This window comes from Rhinatrema bivittatum, chromosome 1 (assembly GCF_901001135.1).
Source record: "Rhinatrema bivittatum chromosome 1, aRhiBiv1.1, whole genome shotgun sequence".
Lineage (NCBI taxonomy): Eukaryota > Metazoa > Chordata > Amphibia > Gymnophiona > Rhinatrematidae > Rhinatrema > Rhinatrema bivittatum.
In genome coordinates, this window is record NC_042615.1 from 268737840 (window position 1) to 268763736 (window position 25897).

Sequence of the window (25897 nt, forward strand, 5' to 3'; positions counted from 1 at the left end):
AACCTCCTAATCCTCAACAATATCAGGGTGACGGGAAATCAAGAGCTCCCACAGAAGGGGACAGCAGGGGCTTTTTAAAATCCTTGTTAGTTTTAATTATTGAATGTTATTTGATATATGTGCTATTTTGAAATATTTTATTACTGTTTGGGACATTGTAAAAAATGTATATGATTTTAATTAATAGAAATTCTATTTATCAGTAGTTTTAAAATATTATTTTATTATGGTTTTACTATTATAACTGATTCTTTATGTTTCTTGATTTTATTTGTTTTATGAGGAATGGTGGTTCTATTTTTCTATTGTTAATACATGGAGTCTGGCTTCTTGGAGTTTCCATTTCAGTTTTTGTCATTTGTGCTCCTTCATTTTGTATTCTGTATTTGGTGAGAGTTTGTGTTCTGCATGCAAAGACTGAGATGAAGCATTCTTTTAACATGTGGTTTCTCTGTAGGGATCTGTAGTAGCTTGGCCTGTTCTGTTTTCCTGATAGGAGGTGTATTGATAGATTCTGGTGTAATATTTGTGGTATTCTTTTTCATAGGTGGGGTTGTTATTCTTTGAGTGTTGGCAAATAGTACTGTGTTGATATGGGAGGACCATACCAAAATATAGGGGTGTGTACATATATATGTAAATTATATGTAAATTATATTGTATATGTAATTGGTTACCCATGGGCCAGTATGGAGAAAAATCCCCCGGACCACTATTTTCCCACAATCCGCCCCTGCTCCCAACCCTTCTCCATAAGGATAAAATTTCACCAGCCCTTTAAACAGAAGATCCAAAATCTATTTCTCTGCATCAGAATGCTAAACTTTTTCTACTGAACTAATCCACCCATTTTAACCACCCATCCACCCACCCTACGAACCAACTGCATACGGACTCTATAACAGGGTACCATAGGGCAAGAAAACATAGTATAAATCTCATCTTTGTGAGACTTTCCTCACTCCATATCTTCTTATGTTCTTATCAAATCTTCACTGAAGTGTACTGTGCTGTTCGTACATCTTACTCTGCCTGTAAAACTGGCTCCTAAACCCTAGACCACCACCAGCACCTCACCTCGAGCTATTAGCTGGCCCTCCCAAGGTCATATAAATAGGTGAATACTGTGAAGGCTTCCCCAGAGGCGCTCTCTCTCTCTCTCTCCACCCTCCATCCCAAGCCCAGAAATGGCCAAAATGCAATTTCCAAAATTTATCACAAATTACGTTATGGCTGTTTCGGACATATCGCACAGCTTAATGACAAGAAAAAAGGTGTAGTTATTTCAAGCTTTAAAACTGTGGTATCATCGCATGGGTTATGTTATCGCATGCATTAATTTAACACCATAACGCATTTTGACAAATGACCCTGTAAATGTTTTTTGGGTTTTTTTGCCTGACTGCTTTTCCTTAAAGAAGAGCAGCAAAAGTAAGCTCCTCCCACAAACATAAAACCCAGGTCTAGATACAATTATATTCTCACCTTTAGCTTCTGAGCTTCTCCCCTCACTTTCAGCAGTTCTGTGATGGAGTCCACAAAGCCCTGGTAATGAAAGTTGCACATCTTCTCGATTTCCCTGTCATGATTTTTGATGCGGGAGTCTAGTTTCTCCATGAAACGGCCATGCTCCTCCCCATCATATACAGACCTAGAGGACAAAATGTCAGAGCAGAGGTTAGTACCATTTTCCCTAACGACTCCGAAATGCAAGTTAAAAATATGGTACAGCAGTGCAATTCAGCAGCACTGTCACAGACCCTGCCATTCCAAGTCAACCTACCATCAATGTTTTTTTGTGCTAACATACAATGGCATCATGAGACAAATGCTTTATGAAAACTCCTGAACTTTTACAGGCTAATATGAAAGTTTGACGTGTACTGGTCAGATAGCTTATGTTTCTCAATGTCATATTATTATTCACTCTGCAGTTGAAAAACAGAGGTTAGAAACCTGCCCCTTCATACCTTTTTTATGTAAAAAATATTTGTAATGTGGGCCAAAGGCATTAAAACTGGGAGGTGGTATCAAGGGCTTCTCTATGTACTCAGTTTAAGGAAAATGTCTACTAACTTTTCTATGGATGATACCTCACTCCCAAACAAAATGAACTTAATTTCCACATCTGTGAACGCATGCTGGAGGACAGGAGGGGAAACAGGTACTACTTTTTGACATGTGGCAGACTGTTCTATGATTTAAACTTTTTAGGTATCACATGCAAGGATTTATCATTGGCCCCACTGATGCTATTAGGAGTATTATAGAAGGAAGTATAAACATATCAAAGTATAAGCCAAAAGGATGCTTGGGTGCATAGGGAGAGGAATAGCAAGCAAGAAAAAGAAAGAGATACTGCCTCTGTATAAGTCTCAGGTGAAACCACATTTGGAGTACAATATGCAATTGTAGACAGACTGCACATTCAGAAGAGTAAAAATTGAAAAGAGTTCGTCCAGAGAGCAGCCACTAAAATGGTCAATGGTTTTCATCATAAAGCTTATGGGAACAGACTTAAAAATCTAAATATGAATATCCTGGAAGAAAGGAGGGAAACAGGAGATATGCTACAGATATTTAAATACCGCTAAGGAATAAATGAACAGGAGGCGGGGCTCTTTCACAAGAACGGAGTTCTACGATAGGAGTGGTCAACTCCAGTCCTCAAGAGCCACAAACAGGCCAAGTTTTCAGGATATCCATAATCCATTTAACATGTCTTAGATTTCCATACATCAAAGGAATTACATGCAAATCTCTCTCATATACATTCAGTAGTGATATCCTGAATCCAGGCATGTTTGCATCTCTTGAAGTCTGGAGTTGGCCATCCCTGCTCTAAAACAAGGGGTCATGGGATGAGGATGAAAGAGGTAGACTCAGAAGTAACCTAAACAAAATATTTCTTCAAAGACAGGATGCTGGTCGCATAAAACAGGCTCCCTCTGGATGTTCTGGAGACAAGGACAGTATCAGAACCAAAGAAAACATAAGAAAAGCACAGAGGAGGCCGGAGACCAGACAGCTGGGTCCCTCTTCCGGGACCGGACCAACTACCCGCCCTTGCCGCTGTGAGGGGGAGGAGCCGTGAGCCACAAGAACGCCGTGGCGGCGTCTGAGAGCCGGAGACCAGACAGCTGGGTCCCTCTTCCGGGACCGGACCAACTACCCGCCCTTGCCGCTGTGAGGGGGAGGAGCCGTGAGCCATAAGAACGCCGCGGCGGCGTCTGAGAGCCGGAGACCAGACAGCTGGGTCCCTCTTCCGGGACCGGACCAACTACCCGCCCTTGCCGCTGTGAGGGGGAGGAGCCGTGAGCCATAAGAACGCCGCGGCGGCGTCTGAGAGCCGGAGACCAGACAGCTGGGTCCCTCTTCCGGGACCGGACCAACTACCCGCCCTTGCCACTGTGAGGGGGAGGAGCCGTGAGCCATAAGAACGCCGCGGCCGCGGCGCATCACCAAAGCCGTGCGCACCTAAGGGGTGCGCACGGCTTTGTCCGGCTTAGTCCGGATTAAGTCGGGAAGAGGAAGAAGAAACCCTGCGTCTGTGCCCCTTTACTGAGACCAAAGTAAACAGGTACTATTTAAAGCGTCTATCTCATATTTGTTTGTTGCTTGTTGAAATAATGCCTGCCAAGAGAAAAGGTAAGGTAAGGGTGTTTCCCTCAGAACCCCTGCCTCCCTTAATGCAATTAGAGATAGACCGCTTTATGTCCCAGTTAAAAAAAGATAATGCCGAGGAGTCCATTGGAGGCCTCTTGCAAGGAGAACAAGGAGCCTCCCAGGAAGAGGCATCTCTTAGTCCTGTCTATCGTTTGTCTCCCTTCCAACGTGGAATAAACGGAGGAACTGAATCTTTGCCCACTGATGATGTGGAGCAAAAGATTGTACCTGAGGGAGTAACCTCCGTTTTGGTATCGGGTGCAAAAGTAACTGAGGAGGGTCCTCTTGAAATAGGGGAACCCTCAATGTCCTTAGCAGGTCCACAACTTCGACCTCCTCAACTCGATATCCCCGTGGAGGAAAGGCCATTAACAACACGACCAGAGACTGTAACATTGGCTGCTATCTGGGACTTGGTGAGCGGATTGAATGCTACGGTGAATAGGTTGGAAGGGAAACTAGATAATGTAGCTTCCAATCTACAACAACAAGTTTCTACTATACAGAACCAAGTTACTGGTCTTTCTACTAGAGTTGATGCAATTGAGAAAAATATGGAAGAAGTAAAATTAGTGAAAAATAAGTTGATTAGTGACTATCTTGTATGTTCTAAACATATAGAATATTTAGAAAATAATGCTAGACATTTGAATGTCAGGATTATTAATTTTCCAAAAATTTTAGGGGAAACTACTTTTACATCTTTAAAGAGATTCCTGTCCGAGATATTAGGATTTACAGAAAATGAAATGCCTCATATTAATACATGTTTCTTTGTAAAAAAGAGATCCTCGGAGCCAGTAATAACTGTTCCAGATAACCTGACTGGTTTTCTGGAAGATTCAACTCTTCAGGTTTTAGACAGGAATACTCTAATTGTTTCTTTTGTCACTACTAGTGATATTACTAAATTAATGAAACATTACTTCCAAAAGTTTCCTCTTGTTTATATGGGACAAGATGTCAAAATCTTCCCTGATTTAGCACCAGCTACTCGTAGTAAGCGTAGAGAATTCCTATTATTAAAACCTAGAGTTATCACTTTAGGTTTTTCTTTTCTTTTGAAATATCCTTGTAGATGTTTAATTAAGAGAGGTAATGAATCGTTTTGTTTCAATCAAGTGGAACATCTGACTCAATTCCTTGTAGCTAGAGAACCAATCACCTCTTCCCCAGTGGTAGCTTAGAAGTCAGGCAAAAAATATATACTGGGAAATGTACCTTAAAATTGAAATTTCCTGGTTTAAAATCTCCAATTATTTCCTTATACTTTGTTTCTCAGATGTTTGTATTTAATACTCCTGATTGAAAATTTACAAAACTTTTTGTTCTTTTTAAGAATGTTTTCACTTCAACATAGATAATTTTGAAATATGAATATTATTAAATAGTTTCTTGTAATTGTTGAAATGAAGAAATTGTAATATGAATTTCAAATGGTGTATTTGAAATGGAAGATATTTATGTAATGAATTATTTGAAAATTATTATAAATAAATATTAAAAAAAAAAAAAAAAGAAAAGCACAGAGGATCTATGATGGAGAAGAAGGGGCCATTAAACTGAGCAGAAGATGTGTATGGGCAGATTGAATGGGCGGAATGGTCTTTATCTGCCATCATGTTCTATGTTTCTATAATCTGATATCACAGCTTTAATTAACAGTGAGGTCTACAGCTGCCATCAATAAGAAAAATGAATTTTCCCCAGCTGTGGGTGTTCAGTGTGCTAGAATATGGCATACAATGTCATATGGCTACAATGGAAAAATTAACACATGCTCCCACCACAGAAAAGATAAATACCACGAGACCTGGTATTCATTTGTCTCATTTGTTGAATGAGAAAGTACAAATGTCTCCCTTCTTACCAACTCCTGTTCGGTATACTCAAAAATCACAAATTTGTTTCACACTGAACTTAGCATTCACAAAGTTCTTGCATTTCAACATTTTTGTATCCTTATTCTTTATTTTAGTCCATTTTCTCCCCAACATTCCATGGCTGGAAAATGTTTCAATTGCTCTAAAAAAATTTTAAAAATAATAACAATTGTAAAACATTCTGCTATTTGTTACTATGGCTCTCTTTAATGTGGAAGGTGTTAGCTTGTACAGTTGGTTTCACCTAACTTAAACACGTGGTTGACCATTTTAACAATAATCAAGAAGTTAAAAAAAAAGACATTTGTAACTTCTACAGAATAAAATAAAATTATTTTTCAGTTTTGCATGCTTACAGAATATAATTGTGTCCTGCTGCTTTAGAAATGTAGATTTTGGCCCCTTATGAAGTATCAAGAGAACAACTTTCAAAGATTGTTTACCAGAGTAAATAGCAATTTATCTGGACAAATTGGTCTGACTGAAAATAGGCCTAACACAGTCTGCCTTTATAAAAACCAGAATGGGATTCCACTGCACAGCTGAACGGAAGCATTCCCGAGGGAGTGTTTAGGCAAGGATTGGTAAATAACACGTGCAAAGTATTTTCACATCTCTGCAAGTTGGCTTCTCAGCCAAAAGCTGCCTGCAGAAACAAATGGGTGCAATGTCCATGAGTCTTTTGTGCCCATGGGCAATTTTTAAAGGAAAGCTATGGTCGTTGTTTCCTTTTGAAAGTTAGGTGCAAGGTACCCAAAAGGACTTTCATTTCATTCATTTATTCATGTCGTGCCTTTCTAAGCCCAAAGTGAGGTACAGCAAGAAAAAATAAGACTAACAACCGCTAGCAGCATAAACAGTATAAAACAAGCCCAGGTAAATGAAAAATAAAATAAATGAATTAAGCAATACATAACAAGCTAAGTACCTAAATACTAGATTTGACATGAAATAAGCAAAATATTCATAACATTACAAAATCAAGTATAAGAGATAGCAAAATGATACTGAAAACAACAACAAACTTTAAAGTATAATACAATCAGATCTGCGCATAAACATCTCCACAAAAATCTCATAGGTATACTGAAAACTATAACAAACTTTAAAATATAATACAATCAGATCTGCATATAAACATCATCTCTGCAAAAATCTAATATTTTATAGATTAGTTAGGCACATGCTCTTTGACTCCAAACTCTATAGACCAAAGTAAAAAGCACTTTGCAATTAGCCAGGCTGCTTGACAAGTTCATCACCCCCTCCCTCCTTTCCATGATTATTTCTATTATAAACTTAAGGAGGATTTTTTATGTTTCCTTTGGCTGTTTTCCCTTTTTTCTATTTCTGAAATCATTTCTTGCGCAAAGGCCCTCAAACTACAGGTTTTAACTCACAATGACTCTGAAAGTGTTTTTTGCACATCTGCAATAGTTTGACAAGCAAAACCTTTTTTTTTTTCTAGGTAGCTTTTTTTAAATTGAGAATTTTGCACAAACTAAAACATCTCAATTTGTCAGATTTCAGAATGGTCTTACAGTCACTTGTCTTGCCAGAATTCAAGCACTGTAGCCCTATTTATCTGGGACCTCCAAGGCCAGCACCAAAAGCTTGGTTCAGAACTCTGCTGCATGAATTCTGACTGATACTGCCAGCAATGAATATATTACACATATATTGCAGTCCCTCCTCTGGCTCCATATTCAATGGAGAAAAAAAAGTTTATAACCTTAACCTTAATTCATAAAGCTTTCAGTAATGATACTTCATCATATATTAGTTCACTCGTGAAGATCTACAGGCCTGCTAGGGAACTAAGGTCAGTTGGACATTGATGTTCCTTCTATATATTTAGATATCTAACAGATGATCTTTAATGTACTTCAATAAGGACTGAATAATTTTAAAAACCCCATTGGTGCAGGGAGGGAGGAATGGAATGGAGGGGTGGTTTTGGGAGGAGGGATAAGAGTTAAATGGACTAGGAAGAAAAAAATGAACATAAGAGTTTTACAAAAAATATGCTGTATGTAATCAGATATATACTTTGTAATGTTCATTATTTTATGCTTTTTTAAAAAATAAAAACAGATTTACCATTATATATTTAAGAATTCTGTGAGAAAACCTTTGCAGTACCTGGTCCCTAGCTCTCAACCTTCCAACCTTAGAAGATGCAAAAGGAGCCAAGTTTTGCTACCTTCACAAAGCAGCTGAAGATTTTTTTTTTTAAGGAGATTTTCAAGACATTAATCTAAATTAGATTAGCAACAACAAGGATCATATTTAAAAGCATTTATCTGAACAACTCAGAAGCTATCCGGCTAATTGAAGATTTGGGCACTTAGGCTAAACTCTAGGTGGCTGATAAGTTAGGCAGCAAGAAGTTAGCCGGATAATTTAGGGACGTTCTACGAGGTAATTGGAAGGAGTTGAGTTAGCCAACTACGTTATCCGGCTAACTCCGAGAGTTAGCCGGATAAAGTAGCCAGCCAAGTCTGGTCAGGCCAAAGAGCTGTCCTAAAGTTAGCAGGCAAACTTTGAGATATCTGGCTATATTCAATCATGTAGCTGCATGACTGACTATACCTCCAAAGTTAGCCAGATAAGTTTATCCATCTAACTCTGCTATCTGGACAGTGACTAAATATGGATTCATTATGAGCCCGCCAGCATTCCTCATTTTACCAAAACACTGCAGCTTGATACTTATGTATGGTTTTAACAGGTGTGTTAGAGTTTGTTTTATTTTGTATATAGTAAGTGGAGTCCTTCCTTTGGAATTGTATTACCCCAGCAGATATTATAATCCTCTTCTCTGGTGTATATTTATTCTCCACAGCACTGCCTATTATGCAGCAGGTTTCCTGAGTACCTTCAGGTGTAGGGCGCTATTTTGTGACTTGCCACAGGTCCATCTCTGTTTGCAACTGTTTTATGTTGATTACGAATGTTATATTGTAAGCCACCTAGAACAAGGACTGACAACATAACATTTCATTCCCCTTTTTCATTTTATTGTGCATTTTTTTTTCTGAAGTGTATTAGTGTTTGAAATATTTGAAAGTTGCTTCTGCTTTCAGTAGGGAAAAAGCGCAAGACTGCTTCTATGACCAAGTCCAAAAGCAAAGCATGTTCAAGCAGCAGGATTGTATGAATTATCAGGAATGCTGCTCACCCTGTAAAAAAGTTGCTAGCATAATTTTGATATGGGTTTCACAGTTGATTGGTTTTCACTGGGGGTAACCTGCACGGAGCGGCAGTTATTACCATAAGAAGCTTACTGGACAGACTGAATGGACCATTTGGACTTTTTCTGTCGTCATTACTAAGTATGCTTAGCCATTATAAATCTAAATAAATTGAGGTTCTGCTGAGCTTAACGAAACCTCACGCAACCATCACAGACCCCTGCAAACCAGGAATATAGAACCATGAGGAATCAGCTTGGGGACTTTTTTCAAATGGACACTCTCATACTAAAGGGTGCAAAGATTTAATTTAAAAAAAAACAATTAAAAGAAGAATAAATTATAAGGCACAAAGGAGATCTAAGAAAAAGACCCAAGTATGAAACCAACAGAGCCATGAGAAATTTGGCTATTATTAAATTAATTTGCGCAATGTACATATTTTTACTGCTTGTAAGGCTGTCAATGGCCCAGTTTTATTGCCTGGTGCATCTTGATTATATGCAGCACAGTTCATTTTATTTGGAGTTAATTGAGAAATTACTACTTACCTGATAATTTCCTTTTCTTTATGACAGTCAGATGAATCCAGAACAAGTGGGTTATGCACCTCTACCAGCAGATGGAGATGGAGCAAACTGACGTCCAGTATATATACCCCTGCAGTGACATCAGCCAGCCAGTATTCTCTTCAAAAGCAACTATGGACAGAGTACCAAAACTTGATTAAAAACAATAAAAATTTAAATATTCAGCCATCAGGCAACACTGAGCTCAAACAAGAAATTATCAACACTAGTCTAGGGAATGGACTAACATTTACCAGTAATTTACCAGTAATTTACCAGGATCACACTACGATCATTCAGCAGCCAAGGGAGGAAGCTGGATTCATCTGAGAGTCCTAAAGAAAAGGAAATTATCAGGTAATAAGTAATTTCTCATTTCTTAGCATCCATTCAGATGAATCCAGAGCAAGTGGGATGCTCCCAAGCTACTCTCAAATAGGGCGGGAGGCTGCCCGCGGTCTAGTCTAAACCACAAGTGCAAAGGCTGTGTCCTCCTGTGCTTGCACAACCAGATGATAATACATGGAAAAAGTGTGTAACAAGGACCACTTCATAGCTCGGCAAATGTTGATGGGAGACAACAATTTCACTTCCACCCATGACACCGCCTGAGCCCTAATGGAATAAGCACTGAACTGACTAGTTAACTGCTTCCCAGCATCAAAGTATGCAGCTGTAACTACCTCCTTAATCCAGCAAGCTATGGTAGCCCGCGAGGCTGGCTCCCCCTGCCTACTATCACCATGAAGGACAAGCAGGCGATCCAACTTCCGTAAGGCTTAGTGACCTCCAGATACCTGACCATATGTCTCTTGACATCCAAGGATTGCAACAGATGATACACCTCTATATCTCTCTCTCTGTCCAGAGATGGCAGGGAGATGGCTTAATTCAAGTGAAAGTCAGTGACCACTTTCGGTAAAACAAGAAGGAACAGTACGTAGCTGTACCACTGGTGGAGTCAGCTGGAGAAAGGTTCCCGACAAGACAAGGCCTGCAGTTCAGAAACCCTATGTGCAGAACGAATTGCCAGAAGAAAAAAAATGTTTTCAAGGTCAGTAATGCAAGGACAGTGCATGCAGTGGACCAAATGTAGGGCCCACTAAGAAATCCAACACCAAATTAAGACTCCATAAGGATATAGTAAACCGCAAAGGAGGACAAGGATATTTCACTCCTTACAGAAAACAGGCCACATCAGGATGAACCGACAAAGAACCTCCATTCACCTGATCCCTGAATTAGGCGAAGGCCGCTACTTGTACCTTTAAGCAATTGAGGGCCAAGCCTTTATTCAAGCCATCCTGCAAAAATTCCAAAATGAACAGGATTTTGGTCAAACAAGGAAGAGCACCTCGATCTTCACACCAGGCCGCAAACACTTGCCAAAATCACACATAGGCCAAGAAAGTGGATAACTTTCTAGCTCTTAGCAAGACAGAAAACAATGCTGCCAGGTATCCACATTTCAGCAAGCGAACCATACTGGAAGGGCCATACTGGAAGACAAAATCAAGTCAGATCTTGGTGAAGAACTGGTCCCTGTCACAACAGGTTCCTGTGCACCAGAAGTCAACGGGGCAAGTCCACCAGGAGCTGCCGCAGATCTGCATATTACAGTGTTCTAGGCCAATCCAGAGCAACCAAGAGCACCATGCTTCTGTGGTGTTCGATTTTTTTTTTTAATCAATCTGCCCAACATGGCCATGGAGGAAAGGCATATAACTTGTTTTCCGGCCACTTCTGCACTAGGGCATCGATCCCCAATGACTTCGGATCTTTTTTGTGACTGAAGAATCTTGGAACTTTCGCATTTTGAGAAGTCATCACAGGTCTAGGAACAGGAGACCCCAGCGATCTAAAATCAGCTGAAACGCCTTGTCCGACAATACCCATTCTCCTGGGTCCAGACTCACTCTACTGAGAAGTCTACTCTTACATTGTCTTTTCCCGCTATGTGCGAGGCTGAGATCATCTAGAGATGCACTTCTGCCCACTCCATAAGTTGATCTAAGTCCTGCAACACTCGATGGCTCGTGATTCCTCCCTGTCGTTTGATGTAAGCTACAGTTGTTGCATTGTCCAACATTTTCCAGACCACTCGACCCTGCAGCCTGTCACCAAACTGCAAACACACCAGCCAGACTGCCTTGGCTTCCAAATGATTGATGTTCCAGAAACACTCTTTTGCATCCCAGCACCCCTGCACCAACAGCTCCTGACAGTGAGCTCCCCAACCATGGAGGCTTGCATCTGTTATCAATACTAGCCAGTCCAGTGGTGCTAGGGAATACCCTTCCTTAGATGATCAAGTTGTAGCCACCACTGCAGTCAGGAGGAGACCTCCATCAGCAGGTGGAGCCAAATCAAATGGTCCAGAGACTATGAGTTCCACCGAGACAACAAGGAATACTGAAGAGGATGCATATGCGCTCTTGCCCATGGTACCACATCCAGGGTTGCCACCATTAAACCAAGTACCTGCAGATTGGACCATATGGTCAGGCGCAGAGTATTCATCAATAAATGTAGCTGTGCCATCAACTTCTGAATATGAGCTTCCGGTAGGAAAACCTTGCCCTGCTTTGTGTCGAACCGAACTCCAAGGTATTCAAATGACTGAGCAGGCTGAGGACTTCTCTTGGCCAGGTTCACCACCCAGCCGAGCTCCTAAAACAGGGAGATTATGTTGCAGATCACTAAGCAGCTCTCTTCCAGTGACTTGGCTCAAATCAGCCAGTTGATATCCTAGACATTTACTTAAAAGCATTAAAGAACACATTGCTCTATCCATATCTGATACAGTAAATGCTTCTCTCGCTCAAAACACTTTCCCCACTATTCTAAAACAAACATCAATTCTACCAATTCCAAAAAAGAAAGATCAAGATCCTTCAGACATTTCTAACTATTGCCCTATTGCCACATTCCCATCAATAGCCAAAACTGTTGAATCTTTCGTACAAATCAATTTTCTGATTACATGCATGATAATATTTTACACCCTAACCAATACAGCTACAGAAAAGGGCATAGCACGGAATCCCTTATTTCATCCTTCGACATGTTAATCAGAGGTTTCGATACCAACACGGATTACATTCTGGTTCTTTTAGATATCTCAGCTGCATTTGACAGCTTAAATCACAAAATCCTCCTCTCAAATCTTGAACGCATTGGTATATCCAGTCTCGCTTTACAATAGTTCCAATCCTTTCTAGCCAATCGTCCTCAAAGAGTCTCTCTTGGCAACACCAACTCTAACTGGTACTTCACTAATTCAGGCGTACCCCAAGGTTCATCTCTATCGGCAATCCTTTTCAACATATACCTCCTACTTCTTTGTCATATCCTATCTGGTCCTGATCTGAACTTTAAAATTTATGCAGATAACATATAGTTTATAATCCCTTTCTCAGGTTCATGGATGAAAACGCTATCTCAGCTACATCTATACCTAAAAACAATAAAAACATGGTTATCATACAATAGATTAAAAGTGAATGCCTCAAAAACAGAACTGATTTTTTTTTTATCAACTGTTCCAGACTCAATACATTGTCCCCCCCGATAAGTTTACTTTTGAAGATCATACAATTCCTATAACAAACTGTGCTAGAAATCTGGGTATACTCAGATTCAAAACTCTCTATGTCCAATAACATTGCCGCAATTGTAAAAAAATATTTTTTCAAATTACAAAATGCTAAAGAAACACAAACCACTGCTATCTGAATCTGATTTCAGATCAGTAATCCAAGCATTGATTTTATCTGGCCTCGATTACTGCAACTCTCTGCATCTAGGTTTCCCAGCCACGACCATTCGACCTCTTCAACTCATTCAGAATTCTGCTGCTCACTTACTATACAACATACCTCGCAAAGACCATATCACACCAACACTGCAATTTCTGCACTGGCTCCCAATCTCATACCGTATTAAATACAAAATCCTCACTATAGTACACAACTTAATCTACAACCCTTCATCAATCTGGCTATGCTCAATTCCAAAGCTGTATAAACCAGCTCGCCAACCACGTTCAATGGATAACTCGTTTGGTATAACTCGTTCCTCAATTATTTCTCCATTCCTCGGCCATTCCCACCCTTACCTTCACCCTTCTTTTTCCTTTCCATCTTACTGACCTCTGATATATGTGATTTATGTGATTGTTACTGCTCGCTTTACATAGCATTCCACAGATTTGCTGTTTGCCTGTTATAGTTTTCCCCGTTTTTTTAGTTTTAATTCATTCCCCCCCCCCCCCAGTTGAAATAAAGTTTATTGTAAAGCTCTGTTACGTTGCATTATTTGTTCTCTGGGAACCAATGTGATGTTCCCAACGAATGTCGGTATATAAAAATGTTAAATAAATAAATAAATAAAATACTTGAAATACCCACAATAAGGACAGCAAGATTAGACCTGACCCTCAAGCTCGCTTTTTCAGTCACCAGTCCAGTTTTATGGAACTCCTTACTAGAAGACATTTGTCTCATTTCCAATATTAAAGAATTTTAAAAAGCTTTAAAAACCTATTTTTGCACTATCGCTTATAATATCACATAACCTATCTTAATAACCTCTTCCTCACTAGTTACTGATTACGTTATTTAAGTCTAATTTATACATCTATATTGTTTTTAACTGTATATTCCGCCTATTTTCCAATGTCTTTTACTTTATTTGTTTTAATTGAATTTTATGTATGTTATATTGTAAACTGTAAAGATCAATTAACCAATTGTATAAGCGTAATACAAGATCTTATAAATAAATAAATATGGATGCACTAGGATCCCATCCTCTCTCAATTCTGCCGCAACTAACACCATTACTTTAGACCACAAGCCAGTGCCCGAAATGGATAATGGCATCCCAGAAATGCGAACCACAGAAAGCGTTGAAGCTATAGTCAAATGGGAATGTGAAGATATACTTCGGACAGGTCCAAAGAGGTCAGAAATTCCCCCAACTGTATGGCCATGATCACCGAGCGCAAGGTCTCAATGCGAAAATCTCCCGCAGATGACTGTTGACACCTTTGAGCTCCAGGATGGGACGAAAGGGCAGGGGGCAAGTGCCATCACTTTCTTGGGCACAATTAAATAAACTGAATATTGCCTCATATTTTGAGACGTGGGCACCGGAATCACAGCCTTCAAACAGAGAAGCCTTGCCAATGTATCCTCCACTGCCTGCTTCTTCTGTGGGGAATGGTAGGAAGAGACCATGAACACATCCCGAAGAATACTGCGAAACTACAGCACAAATCCTTCTCGTATCACCTCCAGGACCCACTGATCCGATGTGATCTTGACCCACCTCTTGTGGGCACAAGTCAGCGGCCACCCCTGGCTGAGATACTCGAATATGATAGGCAATACAAAGAGAAAGGCACTTAGGTTTCTTAGATATAGGTGCCATTAGGCCGGCAGCACACCAATCAGCAACCAGAGGCATACATCTAGCTTTTTTTTTTTTTAAAGACATCCAAAATTCTAGGCATCCACTTTAGGCATCAAAAAATTAGGCATCTTGCACATAGGTGTCCCAACGCCTAGGCGTCCCTAGGATAGGCACTGTAATTACTTAAGTGCACAGCAAAGCTCAACTTGCGTGGACAGATAAGCGGATGGCCATTTAAGGCACTTCTTAACTTGGATGCACAGACTACTAAGCCTGCTTAAGCATCCAAACACTGGATGCACAACTTGGACGCATAGCTAGATGCACGCACCAAACTGACAATCTGTAGAGGGTAGCCTAAAGAAAGTGTGTGAAATGCTCTTAAGGCCTACCACGAGTCATGCAGTGAAAAAACCTCAGAGCAGGATATAGCCTACAGAGGCTGCTTAACCCGCCAGACTGCCCATATCCCTCGACCTCCCACGGAATGGGGCGATCGTCGGAATGGCACGCCAAGCATGGAGACCAGGGGAAGGAGAAAGCCCTACCCAAAAAAACCACCTTCTCTGTCTCTGTATTTTTATTATATATTTTTTTAAACTTACCTGAGCTCAGCTTTAAGTGGCTGAGTACAGAGACGGTCTCCGGCTGAGGGGGGAGAGGGCAAGTGCCATCACCGCCGCAGTTGGCTACCTGCACCTGCTGCCTTTCAGCAGTTTAAACAGCTAAGTCCACGCCGGATGAAAACCAGCTACTGGACCAAGACGCACCTCTGAGGGACCAAGGAAAACATCTCAGGAATTCTCAACTGGGGGAGGGACCATTTGGTATCACCAAAAGAGAACGGGGCAAATTAATTGTCCTTATTTCTCCTTTTCAAATTGAAGCAATCCCCAGTGGGGAGATGCATGTCCACCATCTGCTGGACATGGAGAATAGTGGCAGGCTGATGTCACTGCATGGGTATATATACTGTGACATCAATTTACTCTGTCTCCATCTGCTGGTAGAGGTGCATAACCCACTTGTTCTGGATTCATCTGATTGGATGCTAAGAAAAGTTTTGTTTTTAAATCTCTCTTCTATGCATTTTATTTATTTATTTTATTTAGAAACTTTTATATACCGGTATTAGTGGGGACATCATACCGGTTCACATAACAACTGAAAGATTGGAAAATACATTTCAAAAAGGGGGATGTAACTGGGAGAGGGTAGAACATAGAGGCAGTAGGAAGGACAGGGAAAACAAGAAAATCATAACCAAAACAATTTACAATTTACAATGAATGTCTCCTTAATATAAGGAGAGGGAGTCACCTGAATGGGGAGACTACGAGGGGGGAGTGGAAGGAATTATTCTGTGTAGGCATGGTTGAACAGGAGAGTTTTTAGTTTCTTTTTGAATTTAACTGCACAAGGTTCAAGTCGCATGTGGACAGGTAGGGAGTTCCAGAGAGCCGGACCGGCAATAGATATGGCATGGTCGCGGGTGGAGGAGAGATGAGCCAATTTCAAGGATTGGACATGTAGGGTGCCTTTGTTGGTGGATCTGGTGGCTCGGGTGGACAGGGGGGCAGTGAAAGGGAGGTCGAGCCAGTTGGAGTTATGGGTGTGAATGGACTTGTGAATTATGGTCAAAGTTTTGTAGTGTATACGGGACATTATGGGAAGCCAATGTAGATCCTTGAGGATAGGGGTTATATGGTCATGTTTGCGTGTGTTAGTAATGAGTCTTGCAGTAGCATTTTGCAGAAGTTGGAGGGGTTTTATAGAAGACATTGGGAGCCCTAAGAGAAGGGCATTACAGTAATCTAGTTTGGAGGTGAGGGTGGCTTGGATCACTGTGCGGAGGTCATGGGCGTAGAGGAGGGGTCTAAGTTTCTTTAGCACATTGAGTTTGAAGAAGCCAGTTTTGAGGATGGAATTGATGTGAGGTTTCATACTAAGATTGGGATCAAGAAGGACTCCGAGGTCTCTAACGGAAGGTTGAGCTGTGAGGAGGTTAAGTTTAGGGTCGTTAGGCAGGCGGTCAGGGGGGAGCGAGGAGATGTGGAGGAGTTCCGTTTTGTTGGTGTTGAGAGCAAGCTGAAGGTTGGTGAGGAGGGCGTTGATGGCTGCAAGGCACTTTTCCCAGTGCTCCAGGGCGTCAGATATAGAGTTGTGAATGGGAATGATGATCTGTACATCATCAGCATAGAGGTAGAATTTGAGTTTAAGGTCAGAGAGGAGGTGGCAGAGAGGGGTGAGGTAAATATTGAATAGGGTAGATGAAAGTGATGATCCTTGAGGCACTCCTTGTTGAAGGGGGTGTGAGGCAGATAGGTTGTTTCCAATTTTAACAGAGAACTTTCTGTTAGAGAGATAGGATGTGAACCAAGCTAGAGCTATTCCTGAGATGCCGATGCTTTCTAGCCGTGTCAGGAGGTGGTGGTGGCTGATGGTGTCAAAGGCCGCTGAGATGTCAAGAAGGGCTAGTAGGTAACTGTGGCCTTGTCCCAATCCTCTGAGAAGATAGTCGGTAAGGGAGAGCAGTAAGGATTCGGTATTAAAGTGTTTCCTGAATCCAAATTGGGAGGCATGGAGGATGTCATGATTTTCTAGGTAGTCCATGAGTTGTGAATTGACCACCTTTTCCATGAGTTTGGAGATAAAAGGGAGGTTGGAAATGGGGCGGAAGTTGGAAGGGTCTTTCGGGTCTAGGGAGGGTTTCTTGAGTAGGGGTTTGACAACAGCGTGTTTGAGGGAATCTGGGACTATCCCGTGGGTGATGGAGCAGTTGATAATCTCAGCTATGGTGCTGGCTATGCTGTTGGGGATGGCTATTAGTGCTTTCGTGGGAATGGTGTCGTTGGGATGAGAGGCAGGCTTAAGTTTTCGAAGGAGGCCTGTAATTTCTTTAGAGGAGGTAAGATCCATTGTGGCCAATGAAGGTTGGGACAGAGAGGGGAATGAGGGTAGGATAGTAGGGGGGGAGGGGTTGGTGGGGGGAAATCTAGAGAGAAGGTTGGAGATTTTGCTTTGGAAGTAGTTGGCCAGTTCTTCACATTTGGCCACGGCCTCAGAGTCTGGGATAGTGGGGGGGATCGGGGAGGTGAGGCTGGCGACGTAGGAGAAAAGAGCTTTGGGGTTGAAATTATAGTCATGGATTTTTTTACCGTAGAAGTCTCGCTTGTGTTTGAGGGTAGACTGTCTATATGTGTGTAAGGCTGTTTTGTAGCTGTAGGAGTGTTGCGGGGTTGGGTCTTTGCGCCATTTTCTTTCTTTTTGTCTGAGGTTGCCTTTTAGGGTTTTTAGCTCCTGGGAGTACCATGGCTTAGAGGGTTTTGCTGCGGTGTTTATGATACGCTCAGAGATTGGGCATAGTTTGTTGGCAATGTCTTCTGTGAGGCTATGCCAGGATGCTAGGGCTGTGTTAGGGTCTGAGAAGATGAGCCTTGGTAGGGATGAGGCTAGTGCGTCAGCTAATTCGTCGCTAGGGCAGGTTTTTCTGGAAATGATGGTGGTTTGAGCAGAATAGTTAATTGGGAGGGGTTTCTTCATGGTGAGTTGGCTTTCAATGAAGTAATGGTCAGACCAAGGCACCGGGGTGCAGGTGGGTGAGTTGGGGGTCTGGAAGTTGGAGTTAATAAACATTAGGTCCAAGGTATGACCGGCTTTATGAGTTGGTGATGCTATGATTTGTCGGAAGCCTATGGCAAGGAGCGATTGAATGAATGTTTCGCAGGATGTAGTAAGGGGAAGTGAGTTAACGTGGAGATTAAAATCTCCAAGGATGATGGAAGGTGTATCTGTGCTTATCCATTCTATAAAGAATTCAATTAGGGGGGAGGGATTGGACTCGAGGATGGTAGGGGGGGCATATACTAGACATATTTGGAGGGTATCTGCCTTAAAGAGGCCGATTTCAAGTTTGGGTGGGGCTGCTATACTGATGGGTTTGAGGTTAAGATGAGGATCAGAAGCATTAGCTGGGCCTTGGCAATACCAATACCTAGAAAAACTTCAGATAACACTGGGGAACAATTTTTAACATAATTCCTGTTGAGTTCGATTTTTCAGATGTTTTAGACTTAAATAGGCATGCTGATTTCAAAACTGCAGTTAATTTTCTTCTATGCGTCAAGTTTTTTCTCTAGCTAAAGCCTATCTTAGGCCTGGATTTATAAAGCTTTGCCAACTGAAGGGGACTGTTTCAAGTATCCCATTTTGGCATTTCCTAGCCTGTCGTTTGAAAAGATAAAAGCCGATGTGTTTGATGGTCCACAGATTCGGCAGCTCATTAAAGATGAACATTTCATCGGGACAATGTCAGAACTCCAAAAGAATGCTTGGTTGTCATTCAAAAACCTTGTCAAGGACTTTCTTGGAAATACATGAGCACAGAATTACACTGAAATTGTCCAGAAACTCTTGAAGAGCTTCAAAATACTTCGTTGCAACATGAGCATCAAGGTGCATTTTCTGCATAGCCATCTTGCTGACTTCCTGAAAATCCTTGGTGCAGTCAGTGATGAGCAAGGTGAACGATTCCACCAAGATTTGAAGGTCATGGAGGCACAGTATCAGGGTAGATGGGATGTACATATGAGGCTGACTATTGTTGGAGCATCAGGCGAGATTGTCCAAGATTGAACACTGACGGAAAAGCTATAAGCGTAAATTTTTACCTTAATATGTATGTTTGGTAGCAGAACTTTACTACTTGTACACAATTTGACTTACAGTAACAATATATAGCCTTTGTATGAATAAAATAACTCTAAATAAACAGTATTTTCAGGTAATTTTTTCTTTTATTTCCTTTGTTTGTACATTTTGTATGATTTTTGGGACAAAGGGAAGGTATCCTGTACCTTAAAAAGTTGACGTAATAGAGAAAAACTGGGGTCATTTTTGGATTCAGATGTCAAAAGTTAGTCAAAAACAAGTGTCAGATCTAACAACGAAAATTGTGTTACCCTAATTCTCAAGTAAAAATGGGTAAAAAGAAGGTAGAGGAGGCAGCACCACAAGATCATCATCTCAGCGTTTCACAAAAAAGGGAAAACTATAAAAATTCAAGCTTTATAAGCTTACAAGTTCAACAAAATGATTCACTGTAACCAGCATCCTCCTGCTATTTGCTATGGATTTGCAGCCAAACAACTTGGGGGGGGGGGGGGGGGGATTATTTTTGTGTTTTTCCCCCGTTTCATTTCATTTTAGTGTGCACAAAAAAACCCTAAAAAACTAGTACACACTAATTGAAGTGAAACAGAAAAAACGAACACACACCCCTACTATATTCTACAGGCTGAGAGAAATGTTACAGGCCATTTCCAGGCACATGCAACAAATTGCTCAGCAGAGTCCCAAGGATGAACACTTTTTTTTTTGCAATAGAACAGTACATCCTCACTCTTAGGCAGTCCCCTCCATGGCTATGAAGAGTAATGAGCGTTCAATTTGCTTACCAACTCTGATAGCCAACATGTGTGAATATGGCAGATGTTTTTAACCCACTGCAGGGTTGCTTTTTTATTTATTTTTTTCCTTATTTTATTTTGGATAGCAACAGTAATAAAAATAGGGATAGGCTGCCATCTAGTGAAGGCAACAAAATTAGCCTCTATTTTCTGCAAACCTGAAAATCAGCTCTACCTATCTATGTATTTCCTGCAATGTTAATATATTCTATTTTTCTACTAAAATGATCCCAATATGCTTTACAGCTTAAAAGAAAGATCTAGGGCTGGGAGAGACCTAAGTTTGATTCCTAGAGTTGGTACCTGCTCTTCAGGGAGACTGGGGTCATCAAATACAGTATATTCAAAGCCTCCAGAATGGAGAAATTTGAAGTCATTCATGCAACAATAACCAAGAGAAAAAAACTCAAATTTCTCACACTCAATAATGGACTTTAGCTTGAATGTTAATACTCAAGAAAAATCTTGGAGTCACTGAGGCTAATACTCTAAGGATTTTATCTGGGTATCTTGAATTATGCAAATAAATGCCTTCTTTTGAATATTCCCAGCACTTAGCCACCTAAATTTTAGCCAGATACTTCATTAACTGGCTAAACGTTTGACAGATAATGGAGGAGCATTTCAGGCAAATTCTGGGGCAGAGCTGGGACAGTCAAATAACTTATTTGACTAACAGTGATACTTGGAGTTAGCTAAATAAGGTATTCAAGTTATGTCCAGACATGAGCTGAAGGTGGTTTAAAGCTATCCGGGAATATGTTCCTGGATTATTAACTTACCTGGTGCTATTTAAAGAATACTGCCAGTTAAGCAATAGTTAGTTAAAAAAACAAATGAAAAAAAAAAAAAAAACCCCAGTATCCACTTGGGTCTCACAGCCTGATCCTCTGCTCCCCCACCCCAAAGATCAATGAACCCCACCCCGAATCCACAAAATTCTGATGTAAAGTTGAGGCCTCCAAGCCTGAAAAGCCTTCCACCCTCTCCCCTTCTCCAAAGTTCCAAAATCTGGCAAAAGCCATGGCATTTAGAACCTTTCCCCATTCCCTCCCACCCCCTGCTAAATTCATTATTACTCTCCCATCCCACCCGCAACCCCAGAAATCTTTAATGCCAGCCAGGGGCTCAGATCTTGTGTCCAGCTCCTGAAGCATCCAGTGTTCCTCTGACGGCAATGCTGGTCAGAGTAACGCTGCTCTTCCCCCTGTCTGCACTTCGTTGCTTTCTTCCTTTCTCCCATCTTAGGAGCCTTCTTTCTCCTTTCCATACTTATCGGAGGCAGAAGCATAAAAGGAATGGTGATCCGGCTGTGTTGTCCTCCTGCTCTGCTGCCCTGCCCGACTGTTGCTTTGAACCACATGGCTGTAAGGAGTCCTATGTGGTTCAAAGCAGCTGCCAAGCCCAGAGCTGTAAAGGTGGAAAACACAGCAAATGCACCACCGCTTTTTTGCTGCTAATCAGCATAGGAGGGAGAAAAAAGAATGACCGGGGGGGGGGGGGGGGGAGAGAGAAGGGGTGAAGGGTGGAGCAGGGGGGGAAACTGCTGCCTGCTTGACGAGGCCTCAGATTTCCTGCAGTGATTCTGCAGGAAGGGCCAGATTTGGGTTGCGCCATAGCCCCGGTGACCCACTCCATTCTGAAACCTATGCTAATCAGTAGCAAATTTAAAACTAACCAGAAAAAGTATTTTTTCACTCAACACACGATTAAGCTGTAGAATTGTTTGCCAGAGGATGTAGTCATGGCATCAAACATAGCTAGGTTTCAAAGGGGTTTGAACAAGTTCCTTGAAGAAAAGTAAATAAGTATTAGACTTGGGAAAGTCATCTCTTATCCCTGGGAGTGAGCAACAAGGAATGGATCTATTCTTTTGGCTCTGCTTGTAACCTAGATTGGCCACAGTTGGAGGCAGGATGTTGGGCTCAATGGACTTTAGGTCTGAGCCAGCATGACACACCTTATGATGTAGTATGAGTAATAAAACTATTCTCTCTCCTATTAAAGCAATATTTAGACCCAAAACAACAACAAAAATCTAATATCAGTGTTGTACAGAATACTGACCATCACAGAAGAATCTGCCTTGTAGAAATTAAGGAGCAAATGGGAGGGGAACTGGGATTCAATTCACACATGAACAGTAATTGGAAAGGTTACCTGCTGCTAAAAGAGTTGCAGTTTAGGTACTAATCTATAACGGATTCATTGCAAGTATCTTCTTAGAGTGCATTATATTCTGGCAAGCCTACTCAGAATAGGACCCCTGAACTCACCCTTACGCAATAAAAGTGAGAGAGGATGATTCCTTATTGCATATTTTTTAGCTATACAAAGTTTCAAGGTTTCTGAAATGATGTACCAATCATGATAAACGGAAGGATAGGAACGGAATTGCCCTCATCTTCTTTGGTCTGCATGCTAGAATGTGTCAAAGATTTAAGTGCTAAGGGTCATCCAGAAATATTTGCGAAGGCAGTTTTCACCCTGGCCAGGAGAAACACTGCTGGAAGAATGGAAACAAGATAGATGGAAAGTAATGGGCAGGTTGTAAAGCTAGGACAGAGCTGAAGAAATTGCAGTTAATTTGGCCTTATTAGGATCTTTGACATCGATCCCAAAAAGTCTGTACCTTTAAAAAGAAGGACCACACTTATATGCTGACTTCTTACTTCAGGTATGGGATTCCTATATTCATCATTTCTTGGATACATCTTTTCAAAATTAATCCCAATTCATAACAACCTGTTAAATTCTGTATTTGCACCAGCAATAAAAAACTGGGAGAAAACTAAAGGCTCTATATATAAATATATCTAGGCATCTCCGATTTACAGTTTGTTAAGTTTACCTCGTCTAACCTTAGCCTCTTGCTACTTCAGCTCCCAAGTTCACTCTACCTTGTTTTATTGTAACTTTGCTTTTTGTTCAATGTTAAAGTTATAACCCCTTGTTCCTTGTAAACCGATATGATATGATATGTATCATTAATGTTGGTATAGAAAAAAAAGAGTTAAATAAATAAATAAATACCTTCCAAAGTAAGAACCTCATCCTCACTATCAAGCATAGTAGTGAAGAGTCCATGGTGTGAGGCTGCTTTGCTGCATCAGGACCTGGACTGCTTCCCATCATCGAAAGAATTTTCTGACAGAAAACAGAATTCATGATTCCAACTGGAGGCTGTCAGGTCATCCATGAGCTGAAGCTCAGCTGAATGTTTAAGGTCATGCAGCAAAACATCCATAAACATTCAAGTAAATTTACTATGGAACAGCTGAAGAAGATTTCATGTTTTTGGATTGGCCAAGTCAAAGTCCCAACATAAACCCTATTAAAATGTTATGGCAAGACTTGAAATGAACTGCTCATGCCCTCCAATGTCAAAGCTGACACAGTTCTATATGGAAGAATGGACCAAAATCCCTCAAGGACAATATGCGAGAAACATATCAACAGTTACAGGGAAGTTTTAGTTAAAGTTATTGCTGCTCAAGGACGTGTTACCAGTTACTAAATTAAGGGTTCACATTCTTTTTTGCTCACAAAGATGCTTATTTTTTATCTTTTTGTTGAATAAATAATGAAAATACATTATTTTTGTCAGACTTATTTATCCAAGTTGTTTATTGTTCTATCTAATCAGGGTTTAGACTAGAATCTAAACATGTTTTGGGCCAAAATACAGAACACAATCTTAGTTTGGGCATAATCTTAGACTCAACACTTTCCATGACCCCTCACGTTAAATCAGTCATTACATCTTCGTTTTTCAAACTAAGAATGTTGCATCATTTAAAACCCATCTTGAAATCAGCAAATTTTCGGACCATTTTTCAATTGATCTTGGCATCCATTGATTACTGCAGTGCTTTAAATATAGGCTTACCAAAGCATTCCCTCTGACCGTTACAAATAATTCAAAACTCTGCCGCTCGCCTGTTAACTGGTACATCTATTTGAGAACACATTAGCCTAATATTGAAGGACCTACACTGGTTACCAATTCCATCATGTATTAAATACAAAACTCAGTTGTTATTCATAATCTTCTCCAACTTGTCTCATCCCCCTGGATTACTTCTACCCTTTAGATACATACTCCTGCTCGCATCCTTCATGCCTCTAGCCAGCAATTACCAGACGTTCTTTCTCCTAGATGCACTAGACTAGCTTCTACATGCAAACTTTCCTTCTCAATTTTTGGACCCAACTTTGGAATTCTCTATCTTTACCTCTCCAGCTCACATATGACTCTAAACAGTTTAGGAAATTCTTAAAAATCCACCTGTTCCTTGAAGTATTCCAGTGATCTGCTTTTGAACTGTGTTATGCTTTGCTGATTTAACTGTAATCCTGTTTTTATTTTTTTTAGTTATTTTATTGATTGTATTTTTATGTATGTTTCCTTGTACCCCACCCTGGACTTGTTTGAGGGGTGGGTAAGAAATGCTGTCAACTAAATAAATAAATACATAGGCATGCATCCAAGGGGGTTCACAGATTTTGCCAGTGCAGTGCAAAAAAAAGGTAGACAGAATGGGACATGGAAGATTTCCAAAAGAAGTGCTTCAGTACCGACCTATGGGGAAAAAGTCATCCAGGCAGACATAGGAAAGGATAGACTGATGATAATCTTTAAAGAAGCCAGAACAAGCACAGCTGCCTAACCCATGCAAAATTATATTAACTAACACCTGTCTAGCCAAAGGCAACCCAAAACATTCATATTGTGCATTCTACAAAGCGAACAGCAGCAGGAGAATCACTACCTCTTAGGCCTTACACAAGAGCTGCAAGCAGCAGAGAAAATCTTTCATAATTCAGCTGAGATGATGCAAACAAAAACCTTTCAGGCAGGATGCTGCTGTCCCAACTATTGTCAGAATCTCATGCAGGAACCCAGCTACTATGTACAAAACATTTATAACTGCAAAGTGAGCACAGGGAAGGACAATGAGAAACAAGGCAAGTGACCATAAACTGCAGGAACGCAGAAAGCAATAATATATAGTAAGGCAAAAATGGAAAGAACACTTCAGGAACAAGATCCCCCCACACAAATAAAAATATGAAACATCAAAAAAAAAAAAAATGGACATCTCTAAAGTTTAGACTGCTGCTTCAATTTCAAGCCCAGCCATAAAATACTCTCACCAATGTCAAGATTTTAAAATTTTCAAGCAAACAATGACTGGCACAGGCTGAAGGGTTTAGGAAAATTAACTTAACAATGGAAAACAAGAAACATATCCTCAACAAAATCTTTGAGGTGGGAGAGGAGGAGCATGGGGCTGGTGGGAGGTGTGGGGAGAGGGAAAAGACGAGATAGTTTTTGGAACTATGCATGTATTCTCTAGTGGCAACAAAACAAACACGGATACTTTTTTTTTAAATTATTTTGTTTTCAATAAAAGAGAATTTTGTTTTCAATTAAAATGCAGGGAATAAAAGGATAATTACTGTACTGAAAGTCTGTTCTCAACCTTTGTAAAACCTCTGCGGTGTTTCTGATGACTAAAGCCATCTTCCTCTCGTTAAACTACATAACGAGAATAATTCTGTTTATCCCAAAAGATAAAAATAACAGCGCCAGAAAAAAGACACAGACTGAAGGAAAAAGTGAGGATGGACACTGGCACAGAATTCCTTGTGCACAAAACCTGGAAATTGCTAACAACCCCTTCTCACAAAATGCCTAC

The 25897-nt window shown here is 40.7% G+C and overlaps 1 protein-coding gene across 1 annotated transcript in view; it reads right to left on the reverse strand.

The window, feature by feature from the left end:
• EXOC6B (exocyst complex component 6B) overlaps positions 1-25897 on the reverse strand; it is a 1306513-nt gene that overhangs the window by 1169951 nt on the left and 110665 nt on the right. The window contains 1 exon segment of the mRNA XM_029594539.1: positions 1486-1651. Within this exon segment, the coding sequence (XP_029450399.1) occupies positions 1486-1651 (166 nt within the window).